Genomic DNA, 25888 nt, shown 5'->3' on the forward strand with positions numbered 1-25888 from the left:
CACGCGTTAAAAATGTCTTTGGGGGAGATGGCTATTGGTAGCATTGGCGGCCTATAAAAGGTGCGAGAAAAACAGTGCCCGATTGTTTTGGTATTTTCTAATAATGATTTTTATTGTTGTCCCGTAAGTGGTTTCTTATGGGACGAGGGCATTCCCTTTCGGATTTTAGATTATTACGATAAACTCAGTTTTTACGATATATCCTACACGGGGAATAGATGGATGCCGGCCATCCCGAGTCCAGTCCAAGATGCGGGTACCTTTCAGAATAGTCTGCTTTCCTTTTCCATTAAGATTCTGATTAGCGGAAAGCAATGAAGGCCCGCTTATAAGCAGCGTTCTCAGCTCACCAGTATCTATCGGTTCAATAGCGGAAGAGATTGGAGCAGGCCAGGAGACTTTTTATGTCCCGGTAAGTCCTTGAATAGACTCTTGAGTTAGCGCTATCGCTGGGGCATCGTGGCAATGGTAAGGGCAATGGGTGTTAGGCGTTTTTAAAATGTACGCATTGGTCCTGAGTGTATTACTCAAATCATATTGGCTGTGAGGCACGTTTTAATCTACTTGGCTGTCCTCACTGTATCCTTTTAATTAGACTACTTGAAGTTTTACTGCTTTCCTTTTTTAATATGGGATAAGCATGAGTCGAAGTGCTCTGGGGACAAGGGAGATATCGGGGACCCCAATAATTTTATATCTGGTTTGCTTAATCTAGAGGAAGGGTCAGAGACCTTGTCAAATGTTCTATTTGATGCCTTACCGTCTTTTCTGCATTAACACGGTATAAGTTTGAGTTTAAGCGACCTGGAAACAAGGGAGATATTGGGGATAATAATAAGTTAATACTCGGTTGTCAGAATCTTGGCGAAGGGTTGGTAAATATTGGCAGCCCTCGAGAGGTTATATGTCGATATATCGCATATATTTGGTTGGTCACTTTTTCTCTCAAACATTGAGGATTCAGCGAACCCTCAAGATTAGATGAGCATGTATCAGCTCCTCTCTATACGATAAGATATGATTGTTATTTACAACCATAAAATAAAGATTTCCAACATGCCTTTTCTTATATTTAGGCAGTTGGTTCTACTGCAGGAGATTTGTGTAAACCCGTTAAGAGGTGCATTTACCAAATAGAAGATTATTCACCACTGCTCCAGTGGCGGTGTGTAACAGAAGTTTTAAGAAGGTAGACAGCCTTTTTTCTGCATAATATGTTGAGTATTCGCTAGAAGGGCGGGAGGCAAAAATAATTAATTTTCCTTTCTGTATGTATATTGTTTCCAATACCTGCAGGGAACGAGCGAAGGTTGATTCAATCTCGTGCTTAGTTTGCCCCTACTCTACACTACAACCTAAGGAAGGAAAATTAAGGGTACAGTTGTGGGATTTTAATTGAGCGGCAAGTGTTATGCTAGCTAGAAAAAGAATCAAAAACAATAGCAATAAGATTCTAGCATGACGCCCGAACTCTGTTGTTACTCTCTTTAGGGAGGAAATATATGCCATATTCCCACTGTTTGTATTGTGTGGTCTGGAGGTAATAAGCAACTACATCAGAGGAAGAAACAGTTCTCCCAGTGTTTGTTGGTATTTCTCACAACGGGTGGGTATTTGTGTGATATCTATGTGTGTGCGTGTGCATGATACCATAGAAATGGTGTGTGACGGTATGGATAGCTATTGAATCATCATGCTAGAAACCAAAATCGTAATGTAAATAGATTTACTGTATTCATAAATGATTTTGTAATATACGTTTGTATTAGCAACAGTTGAATAAATGACTAAAGGAAAAAAATGGATTACAGTATAAGTCAGACCGTTGGTAATTGTATTTTAACTGCATTTTTTATATATTGTTATTTTTAGATTGCATGGGGAGACACTGATTTGTTACGTTAAGCCTGAAGAAGGTGGTGAACCATATTGTGCTACCGAAATGCGTCGCTTTGTGTTATTTGAGCACCTGAGCATCCCCAGGGGTAATTAAGAAAAAGGATAATATAAAAAAGTGTTGACCCTGATCTATTGGGTTGTAAGACTTGGTGTGCCAATTTACTAACGATTGGGTCTTATGATGTCTCCAACAATTGTTACAGTCTTTTAGATTGTGTTTTAGAACAATTTTAATTCTCTTTGATCATTTGTTGTACATTGATGATGTGTTTTTTATGAATTTATTTTTATTTGTATATCTTGAATCTCATGAAAACTATATATAATAAAATAAAAGAACATTTTGTATATTATCTTTTTTGGTTTCGTATGAATGCTGATAATTTGAATGGTGTATATATGATAACTGAGAGTACCTGTATGCTTTCAAAGGAACCCAAAGGGATCTTGTTTTTGACAGAGGTGCCTCTGTTAAAGACGGCACTGCCATGCCGCCTGCCTGGACCAATACTGTATAGTCGTAATAGGGTGGGCAGGCGGCACGAGATTCATCAACGCCGTGCCACAGCTCTGACGAAAACTCTTAATTGGGGCCTAAGTTAGCGCAATGAGTTGAACACTTATGAATCCTGTAAAGGTCAGCTCTTCTTTCCAAGGTCGGTAAAATTAGTACCAATTTATCTTGGGTAATAATAATTACAAATCACATTTCCTATGTAAATCACTTTAAATAAATGTGATAAATATGATGACAGATGTATATGTTTACATTTGCAATTCTGTCACTGCCCTTTTCTTTCAAAATTAGTTGGGTGTTAGAAAGTAGGAGCATGGGATCAAGATAACTATCTCTGGTGTGCATGTATCAGCAATTATTAGCATCGAATACTCTCACATTTACTGCTGAGTGTTTTCATTTTATTCTTGGTTATGGATGGTTGAACCATAATAGAGAAGGTTACAAAACACAGGAGGTATTGCGGTGTTCATCTTAATCTGAGCAACAAATAGTGAAACCACAGGTTTGATGGCTTTAATCTCTTCAATTTACATTCATTTTCATTATTGCAGTGCGTTGCTGGTTACTATTTCTTCATGCCTTATGTTCAAAACAAATTTTGTTGAGCATGGTTGAGAGAGAAGTTGTCCACCCATCACAAATGTGGTGAACCACACCCTGATATTTATATAACTATATGGAAGTCATTTTTCATAGGTGTTGAAAGAAGAGGGGACAACGAGGACCTTTGTGGTACATCCCAAACAGGAGAGTGCCTTGGATGGCATAAACGTAATGCTCAGCTCGGAGAAGTCGTCCTATGAGTTGCATGATATACTGCTGATCACTGTATTTATGTGGCACGCTTGCACTTTTCCTGCTTGTTATAAAATATGTTTCTATGGGTGTATAATGACCAACTAGAATGCAGAAGTACTTTTGTGCCTACCTGAACTGTGCATCTTCAAAGTTTGTTTCTCATATGCCTTATTTTACACGCTAGCACCTGTGTATCTCTAGTACCTGTGTATCCAGTTACGCACAAGCAAATATATCCAGTTCCAACTTCTTTGCAAGTTCCACCATTGTGACAAGGGTTTTGAAAACAGTCATGAAAAACCTGCCAAGAAAATAAATGGCTAACTTATATATCTTAGTCAATTGATATGTGAACAACATAATATTTTAAGTCTAACATAATCAATAACATAGTTTATACAAACAGTAAACAATATATTCTGACCCTTTTGTGAAAAGATTCAAATTGACAGTAAACTTAAAATCAAAGTTGTGTAAACAGGCTGGCAGGCAGAGGGTCTGATTTAGAGTTTGGCGCAGAGGGTATGCTGCCGCAACAGTGAATATTTGACTGCTGGACCTATTCAGAGTAGGAGGTTAATAGCTAGTTTGTACTGTACCATATCGCCGTGAAAAATATTCGGTAATGGACAAGAAAAACATTTAAATGACACCGACACCATGGGAGAAATCTCCCACGGTGTGGGGCCATTTGTTTTTTTCCAAAAACAAAATCCCACTTTGGGATTTTGTTTTTGAAGAAACAAAAACTTGATTAAATGTATGACAAGCAGCTGTTCTGTTTGACAGAGCCATCCATCAAACTTTAAACTCCTCCACAGGAACTGCCATGTCAGTGGTTCTGGTGAAAGACTAGATTTTACTGTTGGGCCAGGGGACAGCTCCAAATACGGAGGGTGGGTATCCATCAGAGTGATGAAGTATTTAAATCTGTCACCCTGACAGAGTAATAAATGTCCTCCAAACTCTAAATTATGCCCAAAGACCTCATGATTGCAAACAATAAGAAGACAATTTGAAGTTTGTATTCACATTTGCTCCACCCTCAAGACTGCCATCCTGCAAATATATTTCGTACTTTGCCTTTTAGAAAAGCACTGTATTGAGGGGGAAGGGCTGGTGGAAAATATAGAACGGTAAGAATCTGAATGCTGTGCGGGTGAGTTCAAGTGAAATCAATTCTTGACATTCTAAATGTTCTGCAAACCAACCTTAGTGGATTAAAAGTAAAGCCTTAATGAAGGATACAAAAAAGCACACAATAAAGATAGTGAGTGATGGGCTGGTCAAAGGCACTTCCATTTATATGTAGTTCCTCAAATATAACCATAGATAAGAACAAATGCAGGGCTTTGCCTGTCTCAACACTGAAATGCCTCTGTGTTAGCCCAAGATATTGAATCTATTTGAAGCAACCCTATATTAATACTGAACACGAAGTACCCCCAGGCCCTGGGGTTGATATTTGGAAGAGGTGGGATGCTTTATGGTAAGTATTAAAAGTTCAGCTTTGACTCCATCCCATTAACAATCTCTGATGCATGTTTAAAAATGAAGTACTACTCTACCTATCCAGGCACTCCAATGGTATCCCATGGGCTTCCATTCCTAGGTCAGGATGGTAATGTCTGAATGCACGTAAAATCCTTTTATAGTTCTTTCACAACATGACAAAACTAGCCATGCATGCTTTTATTTAAGATTTTTATCTCTTCACATAGGGTCGCCAAAGACCAGTGTTTTGCACATGTGAGGAAGCTACTCATACCACTTTACAAGATGTACTTAATGTTTTCAATATACCTTCGATTATGCCATGTCAGTGAAAATGAATGCTGCCCTATAAAACAAGTTATTTGGAACAACTGTACTAATAAATGCTTATCATTAATACAGTGTAAAGGTTAAATTCCATATTAATACCATAGTGCAGCGCAATTTGAGGAAACACTGCTTACTGTATCACTGATTGCTCGGTAAGATTGATTAAATACGGGAAACCACTTTTCCATGGTTCATTAGTGAAAACCACTCTTCAAAGGTGGTCGGGCATAGCATACAATTCACAACATACCTGCATAAAATGCATTTAATACCATATCTACAATAGTTGCAATAGACTGAAATTAAGAAAATTGAATTCTAAGTATTCTCTACTCTTTTAGTTCACATTATTTTAATTAAACTTTTGTCTTTACTTGTGAGGGAAAAGGTAATATCTCTAGCAATAAATTAGCTTGTTTACGGACCAGTTATTTGGATACCTGTATCATTAGTCCTTTAAAAGTGGCAGTAAATGCTATGTGAAAAGAATATTGTTTAAAAAGAATTTTTAACTGTCATAACACTACCCATTTCAATCTATTTAAAAAAGCAACAACTGTAAATAACATAACACGATTCTTATGACATTGTGTAGGCTTTCCCCACTGGTTTACACTGCAGAGTGCCAAAATAGGAAAAATATGTACTCTTGCCTGGCTGCTGACTTTGTACTGCTTCTTGTCTTTCTTTTTCGATGCAACAGTGGGAACAATCACACTTTCCTCTGCTGCTGAGAAACTGGAGCCAAAACCTGGAAGAAAGGGCAGAGGTAAGAAGTTGGTGCTGTAGAGAGCCAGAGTTTTCCCCCATATTTTAAAACGATACACAATGCATACAATACTATAGGGCATGAATTTTAATGCTGTTTGGGTTTTACATAGCAAAGAACAGGAAGGAATCCTGATTCAGAGTATTTTGTTTTGAAGATAATTAAAAGGAAGTGTAGTTTTTGTTTGGGAAGTTTTCTATAGCAATCAATCAATCAATCAATCAAAGACATTTATAGAGCGCACTACTCACCCATAGGGTCTCAAGGCGCTAAGGGGGGGGGGGGTGCCGTTACTGCTCGAACAGCCAGGTCTTGAGCTTCTTCCTGAAGGAGAGGTGGTCTTGGGTCAGGCGCAGGTCGGCCGGGAGTGAGTTCCAGGTCTTGGCGGCCAGGTAGGAGAAGGACCTTCCTCCTGTTGTCGCTCTACGGATGCGTGGGACGGCGGCGAGGGCGTGGCTGGCTGATCGGAGGTGGTGTTTGGGAGCGTAGAAGTTGATTCGGTTGTTGAGGTAGCTCGGGCCTTGATCGTGTAGGGCTTTGTGTGCGTGGGTGAGGAGCCGGGAGGTGATTCTTTTGTTGACGGGGAGCCAGTGTAGGTCTCTCAGGTGTCCGGAGATGTGGCTGTTTCGTGGGATGTCGAGGATGAGTCTGGCTTAGGTGTTCTGGATCCGCTGGAGTCTCTTCTGGAGCTTGGCGGTGGTTCCGGCGTAGAGGGCGTTGCCGTAGTCCAGTCGGCTGGTGACGAGGGCCTGGGTGACGGTCTTCCTGGTCTCCGTGGGAATCCACCAGAAGATCTTCCGAAGCATGCGCAGGATGTTGAAGCAAGACGAGGATACGGCGTTGACTTGCCTGGTCATGGAGAGGGAGGAGTCCAGGATGAAGCCCAGGTTGCGTGCGTGGCTCGTCGGTTTGGGTGCGGTGCCCAGGGCGGGGGGCCACCAGGAGTCGTCCCAGGCGGAGGGCGAGGAGCCCAGGATGAGGACCTCCGTCTTGTCTGAATTCAGCTTCAGGCGGCTGGTCGTCATCCACTTGGCTACCTCTTTCATCCCTTCGTGCAGGTTGGCTCTGGCGGTGGCGGGGTCGTTGGTCAGGGAGAGGATCAGCTGGGTGTCGTCGGCTTTAGGAGATAATGTTGAGGTTGTGTTGGCGTGCGATGGCCGCGAGGGGGCTCATGTAGACGTTGAAGAGGGTAGGGCTCAGCGAGGATCCTTGAGGGACGCCGCAGATGACTTCGGTGGCCTCTGACTTGTACGGCGGTAGGCAGACTCTCTGCGTTCTTCCGTCGAGGAAGGAGATGATCCATTCCAATGCCTTCTCCTGGATTCCGACGTTGCTGAGGCGCTGCACTAGGGTGTGGTGGCAGACCGTGTCGAAAGCCGCGGAGAGGTTTAGGAGGATGAGGGCCGCTGTTTCTCCGTTGTCCATCAGGGCTCGGATGTCGTCGGTGGCGGCGATGAGTGCGGTCTCGGTGCTGTGGTTGGATCGGAAGCCGGACTGTGAGGGGTCGAGGGATCCGTTCGTCTCGAGGAAGGCGGCCAGCTGTTTGTTGACGGTCTTCTCGATGACTTTGGCTGGAAACGGGAGTAGCGAGATGGGGCGGTAATTCTTGAGTTCGGTGGGGTCTGCTGTAGGTTTCTTGAGTAGAGCGCTGAGTTCGGCGTGCTTCCAGCTCTCGGGGAAGGTGGCGGTGTCGAAGGAGGTGTTGATAATGTCCCGCAGGTGGGGTGCGATGACAGCGTCGGCTTTGTTGAAGACGTGGTGAGGGCAGGGGTCGGTCGGAGATCCGGAGTGGACGGAGTTCATCATGCGTACGGTGTCTTCGGTGCTGATCGGAGTCCAGGCTCGGAGGGTGGTGGTGGGCGGTGTTGTTGTGGTCGTGGCGTGCGTCGGTTGGATGCTGAAGCTGTTGTGTATGTCCGCGATCTTGTTGTGGAAGTAGGAGGCGAGGGAGTTGCAGAGGTCTTGCGATGGGGTGATGTCGTTGTTTCCGGCGTTGGGGTTGGAGAGCTCTTTCACGATGTTGAAGAGTTCCTTGCAGTTGTGTGCGTTGTTGTCCAGTCGGTTTTTGAAGGCCGTTTTCTTGGCTGCGCGGATCAGTTGGTGGTGCTTCCGGGTGGCGAGCTTGAGGGTGGTCATGTTGTCCGGTGTGGGTTCCTTTCTCCAGACTTTCTCGAGGGCTCGGCAGTTCTTCTTGGAGCTCTTGAGTTCGTCGGTAAACCATGGGGCTTTCTTGCTGCCGGGTCTACTGGGCGGGGTCCTCAGAGGGGCGAGTTCGTCTGCGCAGTTGCTGATCCACTTTGTGAGGTTGTCGGCAGCCTGGCTGGGGTTCGCTGAGCTGGCAGGAGGGTGCTGGCTCATGGAGGCGGCGAGCTGGTCGGCGGTGATCTTGTTCCAACTTCTACGGGCAACCTGCTGCTGGTGGTGGTGGATCGTCGTTCTTTCGAAGGTGAAGTGGATACAGCTGTGGTCCGTCCAGTGGAGTTCTGTGGCGTGGCTGAAGGCGATGTCTTTGCTGGATGAGAAGACGGCGTCGAGTGTGTGTCCGGCGAGGTGTGTGGGGGTGCTCACCAGTTGCTGGAGTCCAAGGTTGGCGAGGTTGTCCAGCAGGGTGCTGGTGTTGCGGTCGTTGTTATTCTCCAGGTGGAAGTTGAGGTCCCCCAGGAGGATGTAGTCAGCGGAGGGGAGGGCGTGCGGGCTGATGAGCTCGGCGATGTCCTCGCTGAATTGAGTGCGTGGTCCCGGGGGTCGGTAGATCAGGGTGCCTCTGAGGGTGGTCTTCGGGTCGGTGTGGATCTGGAAATGCAGGTGTTCGGCGGTTGTTAGGGTGTTGTCGGTGCTGGTCGTGATACGGATGGTGTTCCTGTGGACGATGGCGATGCCTCCTCCAGTCTGGTTGTCGCGGTCCCTCCGGGTGATCTTGTAGGCCTCTGGGATGGCGATGGCGATGTCGGGTGCTGAAGAGGCGTTCATCCAGGTCTCCGTGAGGAAGGCAACGTCCGGGGCTGTGGTGTCTAGGAGGTTCCAGAGTTCAATGGCGTGTCTGTGGACGGAGCGGGTGTTGAGCAGGATGCACTTCAGGTGGTTGCTGCTGGTGTTCGGCTTGGCGGGCGCTGGTGTGGGGCAGGTCCGGATGCAGGTGAACTTGCAGGCGTGACAACTGAACGTAGGTGCGTCTCGGGGTGGCTTGGTGGCATCCTGGGAGTCGGCCGGTGTTGAGTGCGATGAGGGTGGCGGCGGTGTACGTCAGGCGGGTTGGCCGGGGTCCTCGTAGGCCAGGGGTCCTGGCACTGGGCGCGGTCCAGGCGCCGACGGGCGTAGACGGGCTTACCTTTGGCGCACCTTCGGCGCTCAATCGGTGCTCCCGCTGCACGTGACCGCTGCGCGTTCGCACGGTCGCCATATATGGCGAAGTGCGCGGGGGGCGGAGCAGCTGGGAGGCGGGAGCGGGGAGGGTACAGAAGAAAAAAAGGGGCGGGGTCAGCGGTGGTGGCGGGAAGCGGGGAGCGGGGAGGGATAAGACGGGGGCGGCAGAAAAGGAAGGCAACACAGGCAAAATGGGGGAGAAAAAAACAGAAACACAGCAAAGTTACCAATCTATGCACAAATACAGAGGAGACAGTGACACCAGGCAAGAAGCGAGCACAGACCACGCCGCTCGATGGCAGGGGGCGTGGTCACGCGGCAGAGCCGGGGCAGCGAGTCAGACAGCGGGGAGGCACACGCAGCAGCTGGTGGCCGTGCGGCGCGGGGGTGTCCTAGAACTAGCACGAACTAGACCCGATAATTTGGGTATCAGAGCGCTTTACATAGCACCAGTTTCGTTACACAAGGACACATTCATTTTTTCTTAGCCACGGGGAGATTAAGTGATTTGCCCAGAATCACAGGATGTTGAGCATCGTAGCCGAGACTTGAACCCGGTTCCCCAGCTTCGACGTCGACCGGTCTAGCCGCAAGGCTACACCCTCTCCTTTCTAGTGAAGACACTACGCAGCTTGTAGTGTGGAGAGTAGGTTTATTAAAAAATACACGTTTTTCCATGAAGGAACACTGGAGCAACTGACTACAGAAAGAATGCGGAGCCCAAGTGACCTCATGACATTCCAAGCCCCTGGCTTGCACAATACCACAGGAAGCCAAACCACAATAGTGCATGTCATGCAGCAAATCACTGCCAGCAGTTCATTTGCGCAAACACTGCTCACGAGTATGGCACCACTTGGTTAAGCAATTTTGAGTTCAATAAGTCTGAAAAACAATTCAATTACATATTTCTGCATCTCTGGTCCTTCAACAACATTCAATGTGAGTTGGCAGTGCTTTCATACATTTACCTAGAATAGTTCATAGTTTGAATGACAATAATTTGGCGCAATCACATATCAATCGAAATAGAAATTAGTACAAATACACAGTCAGTTGCTCCTTAAGGTGTTGCCTGGGTGGTGCAAATGTCTACAAGGCCCAGGCACTAGGCTAGTGCCGAGCCGAGATGATAAATTAGCTCATCCATTCGTATCATCACAGTTGATAGCAAACATTTTGTATTTTCATGAACCCTCCTGATAACATGTATATGTTAAGTACCTACCACTTTGCTTCTTAGTTTCAGTTTCGAGCACTTTTGAGGTTATTTGGCTATTACTTGGTATTCCAAACAAGGGGCTATATGATATATACACAGTACCCAGGGTGGGCAATAGCTGTTGAGACACGTTTTTCTCCTGCAGACCACAAAGATATTACAGACACAACACAAGAAAAATCCCCAAACCAATTTAGAAAAGTACAGCCAATTCTCATGAGCACAATGGTACCACAATGACAAAATCCAATCAGTAGAACCGGAGATATGCAATTGTAAAGTTTTGGGTAAGTATGAGCCATTTGCGATCATCTGGCCGTGATAGTTCGGTTAAAGTCACATGTTCAGGCTGACCGCGATACAGGTCCAATACAGAGACCAGGTTAGTCCTGCTGAAATAGTTACCTTCTTAGGGTCCGCCACGAAATGTTTGGCTCACAGTGCTGGGGCAACGAGGAACATGGAAAGCGTTATGGATGGTCATAGCTGAAGCAACAAGAGCAGGCTGGGCACCATGGACTTTTGCAGCTGTAGCACAAACAACTGCTCGGTGTTGCAGACAGTCATTGCTGAAGTGTTGCGTTTGTGGTCACCGTGGGCTGTCATAGCTGTAGCACAGAGTACGGATCTCGTGTTGCCAGTCGTTGCTGGTGGTCACTCTAGTGTGAAGAGTCAAGTTCATCAGAGCTTAAAGTTGACTGTCATTGCGGTTGGCAGAATCTCAGCACAAATGGGCCTGTTTGTGGTTGCGAAGAGAACAAAACTCCGGGAATTCACCTTACTTTCTTAGGAGGAACTCAAACTGATGCTAACTAAGGGTTCGGGGCTTGGGGAGGCAACATTTGGGGATCAGGAACTCACTTCAGCAGGGCCAGCAGGGTTCAGGCAGAGCCAGGGAAGTCCAGTTGTAGCAGGTCAGCTGAGCAGTTGCAAGGTGGCCTCTGTAGCTTATAGTATCCCTTTAGTTCAGACAGGAGGTCAACCACCAGACCCTTGGAGTCACTCAGGTTAGCCTGGGATAAAGGTGAACAGGTCCACTCTTCCTTCTCAGACAGCAAGGTAATCGTCAGCAGCAGGACATTCCTTCTTCTATAATGTCCACAGGTCCAGGAGTGCTCTGATGAGTCTCTCAAGAGGTCCAATATTTATACCTGGTGCCAATCTTTGTGAGTGGGGGAACATCTTGTCTACCCCCATATCTGGTTCTGGAAACTTCTTCTTTCCCTTATAAAGGCTTCAGACTGTCTTGGATGACAATAGGCTTTTGTCAAGGTTCTTTGTGTGTGCTGGAGGCAAGTCCTTCGAAGGATAAGTGGGACAAGACAAAGCTTTATCCCCAGCCATGCTAGTCTTCTTTGTGTCACTGTCTAGAAGGAATATACAAACTCCACATTCATGTGACCCAGGACACTGATAGAAGACACCAAGTGGCATTTTCAAAATGTCGACTTAAACTCCAAATTCCCCATTAAAAAGGGTTTCCAAAATACACTAATTTGAGTCTAAACAGCATATCCCTATCTGTTCCAATCCAAAGGTATCACTTAATAAATGTAATAAAGTAATCCATTTTTAGTCACTGGGAAGGAGAGGCATTGCAACAGTGAAACACAATTCATGAGTTTTTCACTGTAAGGACATGTAGAACGTAAACATGTCCTACTTTTTAAATACAATGCAACCTGACCTATGACCTTTTAGGACCAACCTTATGGGCGATTTATAAGTATTAGAAAGGAAGGTTTAGGTTTGGCAAAGCATTTATTTTGCCAGGTGGACAATGTCAGTTTAAAACTGCAATGTAGGCTGCAGTGGCAGGCCTGAAACATGTTTTAAAAGGTTATTTTAGTGGGTGGTACAATGAGTGCTGCAGGCCCAGGAGCACCAATCAATTTACAGGAGCTATGTACATGTAGTATCATTTACTAGGAACTTAGTAGTGAATTAAATGTACTAATCAGGGAGAGCGCTAGGTGGCGCTAGCCAAGATGGCCGCAACGGTGTGAGGCTCCTGGCTGCCGGACCCCTCGTAGTCGCCCCACATCCGTAGATGCTGTCCTAGGCTGGATCCGCTGTCCGCCGAGTGTGGAGACGCCGATGCCCGACCCTCGGAGCGAGTTTGGCCTGTCTTGGTGCCTCCGAGGCTGAGTTGGACAGCCCGCAGCCCGCGCCGGCGCGTGGGCTGAATCCCTCAGGCTCTCTGTGCGGCTCCATCTGCTACGAGAGGCCCCGGCGCACCACGAGGGGCGAGGGCCGCACAATCCCCACCAGCTGCTGCGGACCCAGAGGGCGGACGCTCTGCCCGTGCTGCTCCTTCCTGGCACCTGCTTGGCGGCGGTAAGGCTCCGGTCGGCGGGTAGACCGACCCGCTTCAGCCTCAACGGCCCGGGGCCGCCCGGGGGCTTGTGTTGCTGGCTGTCCCCACTCCACCTGGACGTTCGGCTCGGCGCTGCCTCCCGGGGGATGGGTCGCCCTGGCCGCCCCGCCGTGCTCTCCTGGCGAGTCCCTGGCTGGCTGCATCTGGAGGTGGCGTAGGCGAAGAGCGGCTGCCCCGTGACCGGAGGAGCTGGGACCCGGGCCCCCGTTGATCCGCTTCCGAGGTGAGCTGGGGGAGGCGAAGCTTGACGGACGCTGCCCGGGGGTGGTGAGGCCCTTGTCGGCGGGCAGATCGTCCCGGGGCGGAAGCCGCAGCCTGCGTGGGACGACTCCTCCTGGCCCCCCCCCCCGCTACTCTCCCCTGGCGGACCCCTGGTGGGGAGACCTGAGGGGGGTGTGGACGGTTGCCGCGCTAGAGATAATGCTGTGCCCTTGATGTAGACCGGCGCGGACTGCGGTGGTGGCCCCCCTGAGGACCTGCGCCCCCAACTCAGGCACATTGCTGGCGGAGCGGGGTCCCCCCCGCCGTGCCCTCTCTGGAGCCGCGTCTTGCCCCCCGGACCTGGGGGGGGGGTTGGGATGTCGGCCCCGGACCTCCTGCTGCCTTGATCACACCGGCGTCCCGGTGGCCCCCCCCACAGTTCACCGTTGGGCACCAGTGCAGGCGGACGTTCTGGTTGGTGGCCCCCGCTGTGGCGACAGCGACCTGGTCCGGATCCAACGGAGTGGCCGGGTTGCACCCTTGCTCCTTCTCCCATCGCCCTCCCCCCTCTCCGGCCTGGTGCGGGGGGCTTCCCCGTTGTTGAGCGGGGGACGCCTGCCTGTGCTCCATCGGTCCGCCATGGGCAAGGAGAGGGGCCCCAAGTTGCCGGGCACGGCTCATCAGACGCGGATCGACCAATTCGCCAGCTCGGACCCTCCGGGCGGGGGGGGGGGCCTCGGCCCCGAACAAGGACCTGGCTGTCATCCTCCAGGCCATTGATGCCTCCCGCACCTCCCTGGAGGGGATGGTTGGGGAGGTGAAGGTTGATGTCGCGCTTTTACGGCAGGATCTCCGCAACGCCACATCCCGCATTACGGAGGCGGAATCCCGGATCTCGACGGCGGATGACGACATTCACTTGCTGCAGGATCAGGTCCGGGAGCTCACAACCCACTCCAAGGAACTGCACAGGTGGGCAGAGGATGCCGAAAACCGTGCCCGTCGCAACAACCTTCGCCTGGTGGGTTTCCAGAGGGAGTGGAGTCTGGCCGTGCCGATGATTTCCTTGAGCAGTGGTTCAAGTCCTGGATGCCGGAGACCGGGCTGTCGACTTGGTTCATGGTGGAGAGGGCGCACCGGTCACTGGCGGCCAGACCCCCCGTGGGGGCTCCCCCGCGCCCGTTTATCCTACGGATCCTCAACTTTAGGGACAGAGACGCTATCCTGTGGGAGGCACGAGTGCGTGGGCCTTTGACTTTCAACAACCACACCATTATGGTTTTTCCGGACTACACCCGGGAGGTCCAGGAGCAGCGCCGCTCCTACACGGATGTGAAGCAAAAGCTGCGCTCCCTGGGTCTTCAGTACCAGCTCCAGTTCCCGGACCGCCTTCGTGTTGTCTTCCAGGACAAGACACTGTTCTTTGATACCCCTCGGGCGGCCTGGACTTGGCTCACTGAGGAGCGGCCTCTGCGCCCACCTGCGGGGGTGTCCTCCACTGCGGGGTCCCGGGGCCGAGAAGCGCCCGTAACCCGACGACCACGGCGCAGGAAACGCACGCAGTCCCGGCTGCGCCGAGGAGTGGCGACGATCCGGACCAGGTCTGCCAACGCTTCTGAGAGACGTGTGAGGGACTCGTCGGCCTCCTCCGGCGCATCGTCTAAGGCGGCAGGGGGACCCCGGCGTTGCTTGTCACCCAGGCCGGGGGGATCCCCTGTCCCTCTCACCGTACAGTCGGACTTGTCTGACCTCTCCCGTAGTCCTGCCCTGTGATGTGTGGTCTGCCCCGGGTATCCACGGGGGGAGACGGACCTGTTCGAGGGCGGGGAGCAGGGGACTCTGCACTCTTACGCTTTCTCGCCACTACCTAGGACGTATCACTGAAATCCGTACCTCTGGAGGGGTCCACTACGCTCTTTATACCCGAGCATCTAAGCTTGGGGTTTTGTACCTGTTGGGTTTGTTCGGGCGACAGATGCTTCCGTTTTCGAAGTGTAGGGTGGGGGATGGGGGCCTGGGGTTGGGGCCCTGTTGGTTGTTTCTTTCTGGGGGAATGTTTTGTTTGGGTTGGATTTGTCTTTCTTTGAACGTCTTTTACTACACCACACTCAGTGCATCGCCGTGCCTCTCCACACACCCACCCACGCGGGCCCCACTGCCGCTCGCCCTCATGCGCGGTCCAATGCTCCTCCCCGGTGTGGGACCCATGGTCCTGGCCTCTCACGGCCATCCCATCATTAACGTGCTCTGCTCTTACCATTCCCATGGGTGATCTCACCTCCAAGGCCCGTGTGCGCATTCTGTCATGGAATGTGAATAGATTATTGGACAGACTCAAACGCACTGCAGTCCTTAAGTATGCCCAGCGCGCCGAGGTCGATGTCCTCCTTCTCCAGGAGACCCACCTGCTGGGTGAGAGGTGTCCCTTCTTGGCCAGGTACGGGTACGACCGGGTGTGGCACTCGGGATACTCTTGCGGATCTCGGGGAGTCGCCATCCTGCTGCGCCGCTCCGTCCCCTTTGTCTTTTCCCTGGTGATCCGAGACCCCCAGGGGATGGGGATCGCTATCAGCGGTACGCTGGAGGGTCGGCCGCTCAACTTCCTGTCACTCTACGCGCCGCCCATCGAGTTGTCCCGGGCACTATCCCAGGCCGCATCTATGTTGGCTGATCTCCCACCGGGTGCAGTTGTTTTGGGTGGGGATTTTAACGCTGTCTCCGCCCCGCCACTGGACTCCTCTGGTCTGGTATCGACGCCCCGCGCTGCGCGGGCTAAGCAGCTGGTGGGGTGGGCAGAAGCTCAGGGCTTATGCGACGCTTGGCGTATCTGGCACCCGCACACACGGCAATACACCCACACCTCAGCCGCCCACCACACTCACGCGCGGATCGACGCTATCTTTGTCCCTTCCACCGAATGTGCGGGCATCCAAGACGTCCAAATCCTTCCTAGAGGAATATCCGATCACTCACCTGTCCTCCTGGGGCTGGGTTCCCCGCCCCAGGGGTCCCGCCAGATGTGGCGCTTCAACGCCTGGTTTCTCCGGGATCAGAAGCTCTGCAGGGGGGTGGGATCCGCATTGGTGCAGTACTTTGGCGACAACGACGGGTCAGTCTCATCGGCGGGGACCCTCTGGGAGGCGGGTAAGGCCACCGTCAGGGGGGGCACCAAGGCGCTGGTGGTGCGCCACCATCAGACGCAGCTCCAGCAACTCACTGCCTGTGAGGCCCGGGCGTTGCGTCTGGAGCAATCGCTACCCGCGGATGGAGATCCGGCTGTAGATAGACAGCTGCGGCTTTTGCGGGAGGAGAATCGCCAGCGGTCGCTAGACGCGGCTAAACTCCTCTGGCAGTCCTCGGTGGCACGGGTCTACGGGTGGGGTGATAAGAATGGTGCTCTTTTACACCGGCTGGTTACATACTCGGTGGCGTCGCGCATTATCCCGGCGGTCACCGATTCGGAGGGCCAGCTTCAGTCCTCCTCCGTGGCCATGGCAAACGCCTTTGCTCAATATTATGCACAGTTATACCGCGCCCAGGCGCCGGAATTGTCCCTAGTCTCGCTACTTGCAGCTCATAATTTAAAGCTTCCTTGTCTTCGGTCCAGTGACTGGGAGAGTCTGGAGGTACCCATCTCTCTAGAGGAGATTGGGGAGGCGATAGGGCACACATCCACGGGAAAGACCCCGGGACCGGATGGATTCCCTCAGGAATTTTATGCCGCCTACAAGGACCTTCTGACACCTCGGTTGAGCGCCCTGTATGCCGAGGCGGTTAAACGCGGCTCCTTTCGCCCAGAGGCCGACATGGCCACGATTGTGGTTTTGCCCAAGTCCACACCACCCTCTTGTGATAGGTCGGCCTACCGGCCGATTTCCCTCATTAATACGGATATCAAAATCTACGCGGCGGTCCTGGCACAGAGGCTTCGGCCCTTCTTGTCGCACCTGGTCCATCCAGACCAATGTGGCTTCATGCCGGATCGGGGTACTCGCCACTGCCTGCATCGCCTTTATGTGGCTCTGGCTCACCGCCACCGCATATGCCCATATCTCACGCTCCTACTCGCCGACTTCGAGAAGGCTTTTGATTCGGTTGGGTGGCCCTATCTATTCGAAGTCCTGGCTCAGATGGGTTTCGGCCCCAAGTTTGTCGGAATGGTGCGGGTCCTTTACGCACGCCCTCGTGCTAGAGTGCTAGTTAATGGGGCGTTGTCGCGGCCGTTTCGGATCGGCCGGGGGACACGGCAGGGGTGCCCGCTGTCGCCCCTCCTCTTTGCCCTTGCTATGGAACCCCTTGCCGCCCTGGTCCGCGCAGATCCTCTTCTTCGGGGCTGGGAGTGGCCGGACCTTGTGCCCGACAAAATAGCCCTTTATGCGGACGACGTATTGCTGTACCTTAGCGACCCGGCACAATCTGGTCCCCGTGCGCTCCATCTCTTGGGCCTTTTCGGCCATGTGTCCGGCCTCTATTTGAACCCACACAAATCGGTCCTAGTACCTTTGCACCCCTCCCGGGAATGCTTTGACTGGCAGGACAGGATTCCCCTCCACCGGCTGTCCTTCAAATACCTGGGTATTTGGATCTCCCTTCTCCCAGAGCTGAGCTGGGCCCTTAATGTGGCCCCCCTGGTCAAGAAGGCCAAGGCTGATCTGGCGCGCTGGCACTCGCTCCCGCTTAACCCGCTGGGGAGGGTGGCACTCTTCAAAATGATGGTCCTCCCCCGCGTCCTTTACGTACTACAAAACACCCCCGTGTCCTTTCCGCGGCCTTGGTTCCCGCGAGATGGACGGGCTGGCAACTCGATTTCTCTGGGGTGGTGGGAGACCGCGGCTGGCCCTCGCTACGTGTCGCCTGCCCACCTTCGATGGAGGGCTCGGTATGACCAATCTCTACCTCTACTATTTGGCCACTCGCCTCCTCGTCATTCATGATTGGTTTGGAGGGGGAAGGTCCGACCCGGCCTACAGGGTGGAACTAACTGCCTTGGGTTTCCCCTGCATTTTGGATCGTCTGTATGGTGCTCCCATTCCCGCTTCCTGCCCCGACATCACTAGAGCGATCTTTTTGGCCTGGCGAGCGGCGCTCCGTCACACCCGGTGGACCGGGCGGCTGACTCGCGCCACTCCCCTTAGGCACGGGACGTGGTTGCGGGACGTTGCTGCCCTGGAGGGTTTTCGATCATGGGACCTGCTCGGCATCTCCCTGATGGGGGACGTCTGGCGGGGGGGGCGCATGTGCTCCTACGCGGAGCTGCAGGCACGCTTCTCCCTACACTCATCACAATTTTACAAGTACCTCCAGCTGCGCCACGCCATACGCACCTACACTCCTCTGGATGTTCGGTTGCCGGACCATAGTCCCCCGGAAGCTCAGGTCCTGCTGGGTAACCTAGGGAGGGGGGGTATTTCCCGTATACACCGTTCTCTTATTAACAACACCCCCGCGGTCCAGGATGGCTTGAGGGGCAGATGGGAGGGGTGGGTGTGGCCCCTGGACGAGGTGGACTGGCGGGACGCCCTTATGGCCCCCCGGCTGGTGACGGCCTCAGCCAATCTACGGCTGATTCAAATATACTATCTCCACACGGCATACCTTACACCGGCGCGTCTACGCCGTGCGGGCCTCTCAGCTGACGTCTCTTGCCCCCGCTGTGGTTTTGAACCGGCCGACTTCATTCATATGGTGTGGTCCTGTCCGGATCTTGGGGATTACTGGAGGGGCATAGAGACTAATCTCACTGAGGTGCTGGGCTGGGAAGTGCCACACAATCCTAGACACGCCCTGCTGGGCATCACTGATGGTCTACAGGGTACCCGCGCAGAGAATCTGTTCCTTATGACTCCGTTCATGGTGGCCAAACGGGATATTGCAGCGGCCTGGAAGCACTCACAACCGCCTACCTTGGCCAAATGGAGTGCTGGTGTAGACTCGTGCGCGGCCCAGGAACGGACTCTCTACCAGGCGAGGGGCTGCCCCAAGAAATATCGTAGAGTATGGGGGAAATGGTTGGGCAATGTATTCTGATTGGGTGTGTTGGGGGGTGGGGGCGGGGGGTGGGGCTTTGGGTGGGGATGGGTGGAGAATGGTCTCATTCCGTGTGCTTGTACAGTGGTGGTTTGTCAGGCTCAATGTTTCTTATTGTGTTTTTACAAAACCTAATAAAACTTGTTTATCAAAAAATGTACTAATCAGGTGTAAGCCAATCTTACTATGTTTTAGGCAGAGAGCACAATCACGTTGGCACTGGTCAGCAGTGTTAAAGTGCATAACGTCCTAAAAGCCACCACAAATGAGTTCAACAAAAGAAGGGAACTAGGCATAAGGTTTGGGGTAACCCTGCAGAGAGGGCCAGGCCCAATATTGCACCACATATGAGATGGCACAGTGCACAGACTGAGGATACCTCTTTGGAGGAGGCATAGGTGTCACAGGGACTACCCCCCATCTATGCTCCCACAGGTGAATGTAGTCATATACTGCAGCCACCAGGGAGGGGATTCCTGCTCCCTCTTTAAAATGAGACCAAGTCTCCACCTGCAGTGACAGACTGATGGTTTTAAACATCAGGTTTGCCTTTCACTGGTGTGCTGGTAACAGTGCAGGCACACCTTCTCACAGACCTGTGAAGAGTGTATTATTACTCATTGTCCTGGTCTTCTCTGGACACTCCCCAGTAGAGGGTGAACTGAGGAGCAAATGGGGAAAGTGTCCTGAAAAATTATTCAGGGCCATTGTCTGAGAGCTCACTATATACCCGAAAAGGCAACCGAAATTAATAGATAACAGGCAATAACAGACTCTTGACTTGGTTGTCAAGCCATCGCCAAAAGCTGGAACTTTCTAAACCAGCTTTTAAGATCTTAATGTTATGTAAGGTTGTCGAAACATGAGATCCTTATTGAGCTACGAAATACAAATTGACTAAGTATGCCACTACGTCATTGTTTCTGCCCCCTTCTCCAAAACATGTATCTTTCCAATCTCACTAACTACAGAGATCACTCTAATGTACATATGTTCAAATGCTGCAGTTAACCAGATTCTGTAAAACAAATGAAATAATATAAGAATGTAGCACTATGATTGTCACCTAAATATAACACAGAAAGGTGCGTGATTTTTCTGTAAAAAGGTAGGGCAGACCGGAGTAAGCTTAAAATGTCCATCTGCGACATATAGTATCCTGAATATGATCTTCACCAAACAGAATCCCTAAACTAAAAGCACGGTTTCAGCAATCAATTAATATGTATAATAAGAATGTTACACTGAGGTACAATGTATATCTCAAAAACACAACAAAAGCCTGCCTGACTACGAATCAATGACACACTGGCAAACATATCCTTCACAAATCATTACAGAGCAACATACCTTTCTACAGCAGATTATAAATAGACATTGCGATATTAACATGACTGCATCACGTGGAAAAGGAACTACAGCAGACAATAAACTATAAAAAAGAACACAACGCATGCACAATCAGAGACTCATACATATTGTGCTTCAAAATGATTGATACCAATTGATACTAAAATAACTGCACAGCTCCACTATACTTGCACAAAAAAACTCTAATCTAATGCTTTCCCCTTCTAATCATGGGATGTGCAAATTCAGTAGTTAGGAAAGCAGAAATGAGGCACATTTTTTGTAATTCTGAAGCAAGAAGGAAACAGAGATTTTAATGGGATCAAAACTAATCAAGACACTATACTTGGTGATGCATAAATGATAAATATTCACTAAGCCCGACTCAACAAATTATCATTTATGAGCAATGTAGTTATGTCGGCAACACAAACAAGTTACTTACCTTCGGTAACGCATTATCTGGTAGAGATTCTATCTAACCACAGATACCTTACCTTAGAATTATCCCCAGACATCAAACTGGATCAGAAAATGTTTCTTTAGTAGTACCCATGCGCGCCAGTATGTGACCTCACTCGGCTATGCTTGGTGTTGTCTGTGTCTTCCATGCTGGAATTGACGTATGGGGTGTCTATAAAAGTGCCAACCCAGCACGCTGACGTCATTTACTTTCCGCGGCTCTCCATGCCAGAGGTGCAGAGCAACCTTACCTTAGAATAGATACTCAAGCAATACCTCCTGAAGGTGAGTCTGCAGACCATTTTCACACAAGGAAGTTCTCCAGGACCAAACAGGCAAAAGTGCCCATCCCTATGGACCTGACTGTCCAGGCAGAAGTGCTTGGTAAACATGTGCAAGGAAGCCTCTGTTGCTGCCTGGCAAATGACCAGGGCCAGAACTCCATGTTAGCTTTAGTTGAACGAGCACGCAAACTGTCAGGGGGTTGCTTTTTAGCAAATGCACAGCAGATCTTTAGACACAGCACGTCAATCAGAGATTGTCTGCTTCTGCACAGCCCGTCCTTTCTTCTCTCTGACATACCCCACATGAGAGTTCAACCGGAACTCTCATGTGTGGTCAAGGTTGAATGACAATGCTCTATTTGGGTCCAAATGATGAAATCGCTCCTTTTCCTTGGAGATGTGAGGCAGAATGTGAAAAGTAGGCAGAGTGATGGATTGGCCTACGTGAAATGGAGTGACCACTTTCAGAAGAAAGGAAGCCCTTGTATGAAGCACCATATTGTCTTGGTCGATGTTCTGGTAATGAGACTTGGATGACAAAGCCTGAAGCTCACTGACCCTCCGGGCAGATGTTATTGCCACCGGGAAGGCTGTCTTGATGGTTAGGTGCCCGAGAGGACAGTTGTGTAAGATCATATGGAATGGCAGGACCAGATTAAGGTCCCACTGAGGCATAATGGAGAGACAAGGAGGAAACATAGGTTGTAAGACTTTCAAAAACCTATGTATAATAGGGGATTGGATGACAGAAGGTTAGTCAGGCAACCACAGAAAAGCAGAGATAAAAGAAATATATCCCTTAATAGTGCCCAGAGCAGAACCCTGCTGGGCAAGGGAAAGAACAAACAGGAGAATCTGAGAAAGGGAGTAAAAAGAGGATCAACTTGCTTCTCTGCACACCATGCCAAAAATTTGCCCCAAAGGCAGGCGATCACTGTTTTGGTGGCGAGACGCCTTGCTACCAGAATACCATTGCAGACCTTGGGGAAGGTCGAAAGCTGTCAACTCTCACTGCTTAATCCTCAGGCAAGAAGGCAGAGCACTGACAGGTTCAGGTGGAGAACCCTCTCCTGATGTGCGACAGAAGATCCTCCGGAAAGGGCAGCCTGATCAGAGGACTGATGGCAATATTCAAGAGCTCAGGATACCAGGATCTCCGTGTCCAGTCAAAAGCCACAAGGATGACTTGGACCTGGTCGTACCTCATTTTCTTGAGAACTCGTGGCAAGAGTGGTATGGGTGGGAAGGCGTATAGGAGGCCTGAGCACCACTCAAGGCGAAAAACATTGTAGAGCAGCCTATGAAACCCCAGCACGCAGAACCTCTGACATTGTGCATTCTCATTGGTGGCGAACAGATCTAACCAAGGCTATCCCCACTGTTGAAAGAGACCTTGCACCACCTCCGGATGGAGATGTAATTCGTGATCCACTAGACATCTTTGACTGAGTTCATCCTTTCTGGCATTCAGAGAGCCCATCCGATTTTGAACCACAAGGGATTTGCCCTGCTGTTCCAGCTATTTCCAGAGATGCAGGGTCTCTTGACAAAGGGTCCACAACCCCACCGCACCCTGTTTGTTGCAGTACCAAATGGCGGTGGTGTTGTCCATGAACAACAGCACTAATGTTTCCTTGCTGGAGGGTATAAAGGTTTCAGTGCCAGTTGGATCACCTGGAGCTCCATCAGTTTGATGTGAAGTCCGGATTCCGCCGGAGACCAGAGGCCTCTGATCATCAGTTCTACCAGATGGTCACCCCATCTGTCACTATCATCAGACCTGGTTGGGGAGGGGAGAGGGGTCGGTCGCTGACCCAATCGCAGTTGGTTAACCACCACTGCAGATCTATTGCAGTACCCTTTGAGATCTGGACCATGTTGCACAGATTCCCCTGATACTGCACTCACTGGAACTTCAGGTCCCACTGCAGAGCCCACATATGCCAGTGGGCATGCGCCACAAGCAGGATGCAGGAGGCCATAAGGTCCATCAGCCTCAGAGTCAGTCTCACTGAAATCCAGGATACAGGCTGAAATATCGGTATCATAGCCTGAATATCCTGGTCTCACCTTTCGGGAGGATAGGCCTGAAACTGCAATGTGTCCAGAACAGCTCAGATGATGGCTGGGTAGGTATTGACACAGCTGGAAGCCCCTTTCGTGGCCACAAAAGGAGTGAACGGCAGATTGGAGTTGATATAGGGACATGGACGTAGCCCTGCTGTCCTTACAGTGCTCCAGGGCCAAATCCACCTTGTCTCTGAAGAGATAGGAGCCATCAAGTCCATAAGTGATGTTTGGACATCCCCAGAAAAGCCAGAAGTACTCAACCTGACGTGGCACTGTAGGGCCACAGTCGACGTAACTGCTCTGCCTAGTGAGTCGGTGGTGTCCAGTCCACATTGAATGGTAAACTTAACTGCATCCCTGCCATTGGCAACAGCCTGGGAGAGAACGGCCGAGGCCCCTCCAGAATCATTAGCAGCACCTATACAACCGTATCCCACAGAGCATGGGAATTGAGGCCCAAAAGATATGTGGTGTTCGCAGACTGCAATACTAGGTTGGCGGAGGAAAAGATTTTCTTGGTTAAGTTTTCCAGCCTCTTGGATTCTTGATCGTGTTGTGCAGTTGGGAATACGCCAGGTTTTACGTGGGAGGTGGAGGCTTGGACCACCAAGCTCTCAGTGGTAGGTTGTTCTGTGAAGAATTTGGGGTCCCATGGAGCAGGGCGGTGGCAGCGGGCTTGTGTCTTTACTTAAGTATCCATGAGCGCAGTTTACAAAAACTTCAGATGCTCCAGAATTCAGCTGCCAGGCTGCTCACGGGAACTCCAAAATTTGCTTCCATCTCGAGCTCAATTAAAAGACTTCACTGGCTGCCTGTAAAAAAGCGAATACTTTTTAAATCCCTTTGTTTGGTTTTTTGAGCACTTCAGGATACAGGCTCATTTTATCTGAAGCAACAATTCCAGTGGTATGTGCCTGGAAGATCATTACGTTCATTAGGAGCAAAACTCACTGTAGTACCCACCACTAAGAGAGCTAGATCGGGGGGCAGAAGTTTTTCCGTTGGGGCAGCCAAGGCCTGGAATGAACTTCCTTTTAGCTTAAGAAATTGCAATGACCTATTTGCTTTTAGGAAAGCGCTCAAAACATGGCTGTTTTAATTCCTCTGGTCGGAACCTCAGTTAGGAGGACTGTAGCAAGCGCCGGGACACCTTTGGGTAGCTGTGCGCTATATAAGTTTTACTAACATAACATAACATAACAGGAGCCCCTGTGTTGGGTTTGGACCAGGTCCAAGCAGGATATCAGTAAGTCCCTTGTTAAACAGGAGACCGGTTCTGAGGGAGAAACTCCCAGCTGAAGCACTTCCATCAAGACGCTATTCTTGACAGCCACCGAGGGCAAGCTAAGGTCCTGGACCTCGGCCACCCTCATCACCACCACCTTGTATCTAAGAATAGTACATCTTGGCCTTAATCTTACAGTCACTTTCACTACCTATCACTGACCCTCACTCACTTTAACTCACACATCCATGCTTACTCATGCAGGCACATCTGCTCACACATACACATGCTTTCTCTCATTTAAACACACTCTCACACACACATACACAACATACATTTAAACAAATGTAACTTACTCTAGTGGCCACCAAAATTCCTAAGTGGGCTCCATTTTTTATGGCACTAAAAGTGAATGAGACTATTATTCACTATTAGTATAATGAAAGATGGGCAGAAAATAAGGAATGCAGCGTTACTCCTGTGTTCTTGGCACTGATTTTGCCACCCCTGACGCCAGGTGTTGCAAGGGGAAAGCGCTCGGGTTTGCAAGAGGCAAGGTATGGGGTTGCAGCGAACCTTGGTGGCCTCTAAAAAATGTCCCTGGCATTGGTTGCTAAGTAATAGTCCTTCCTTGAAAATCAAATGGAAATAATAGAGTAAACGGATGATCAGAACAGAGGAGTAAACTTCATTGTATGGAAATAAAGGAGAGAGTTAGAAGATATAAATAGCAGAGGAACAAAGTCAGAGTAAAATGGACAATATAAGAGGAATAAAATGGGAGAAAGAGCAAGATAAACATAGAAAAACATGTAATCTCACAAAAGACATGCGAGGGAAATGTAAGTGGGTTAGGAAGGAGATGAACATAAAAGAGTGGATGGAGAGAGCCAAAGTAGGAAAAAGGAGCTAAAGGGAACAAGAGACAGAAAATGTGAATGGGAGGACAAAGAGGTAGGGTGAGAGGGAAAGGATGAGAAGATGTATGAGAGAAGTAGAAATGGAGGAGCAATAAAGGAGAATTACATGTAGCCAAATTTAGAGACTGGCAGAGAGGTTAGTCAGTCAAAAACGTGAAGGATGTCCAGTCCGCCTCTTTACAAGTGCATTACATGCTATGGAACTTGCAGCAAGGTGGACGGGATATCAGTCACGTTTGTGACAGATTACCCTTTCCCAAACTCCCAATCAGTCCCTTAAACAGGCAAACAGTGTGGCAGACATTTCTGACAGGTTAATTGAGAGACAAATGGGTGTGAGGACCAGCAAAATAGAAAGACATAAAACACCAGATTAATTATTATTATTTGGTTGAGGGTTCGTACCTCATCAGGCTGAATTCCTTTGCCCACATGTAAGCGTTAGTCTCATATTCCACTGACCACTTGTGCAATCATTGCTAATGAATGCCAATGTTGCTTTATACGGTTCTGAATTCTTGCTGGATTAATTGATGGAGCACATCATTACTTCTCCTTATAGTCGATTGTTAGCTTG

At 50.0% G+C, this 25888-nt stretch overlaps 1 protein-coding gene across 5 annotated transcripts in view; it reads right to left on the reverse strand.

The window, feature by feature from the left end:
- Window positions 1-25888, reverse strand: part of SVEP1 (sushi, von Willebrand factor type A, EGF and pentraxin domain containing 1) — a 1063460-nt gene that overhangs the window by 382460 nt on the left and 655112 nt on the right. For 3 of the 5 annotated variants that reach the window (XM_085641350.1, XM_085641348.1, XM_085641351.1), the window contains exons 20-21: window positions 5689-5792; window positions 3422-3518 (exon numbers count right to left, since the gene is read on the reverse strand). In XM_085641350.1, coding sequence (XP_085497476.1) covers window positions 3422-3518; window positions 5689-5792 — 201 coding nt within the window. The remainder of the gene's footprint in view (window positions 1-3421; window positions 3519-5688; window positions 5793-25888) is intronic. The other 2 variants (XM_085641349.1, XM_085641352.1) reach the window with 1 other exon arrangement.

This window comes from Triturus cristatus, chromosome 2_2 (genome assembly GCF_964204655.1).
Source record: "Triturus cristatus chromosome 2_2, aTriCri1.1, whole genome shotgun sequence".
Lineage (NCBI taxonomy): Eukaryota > Metazoa > Chordata > Amphibia > Caudata > Salamandridae > Triturus > Triturus cristatus.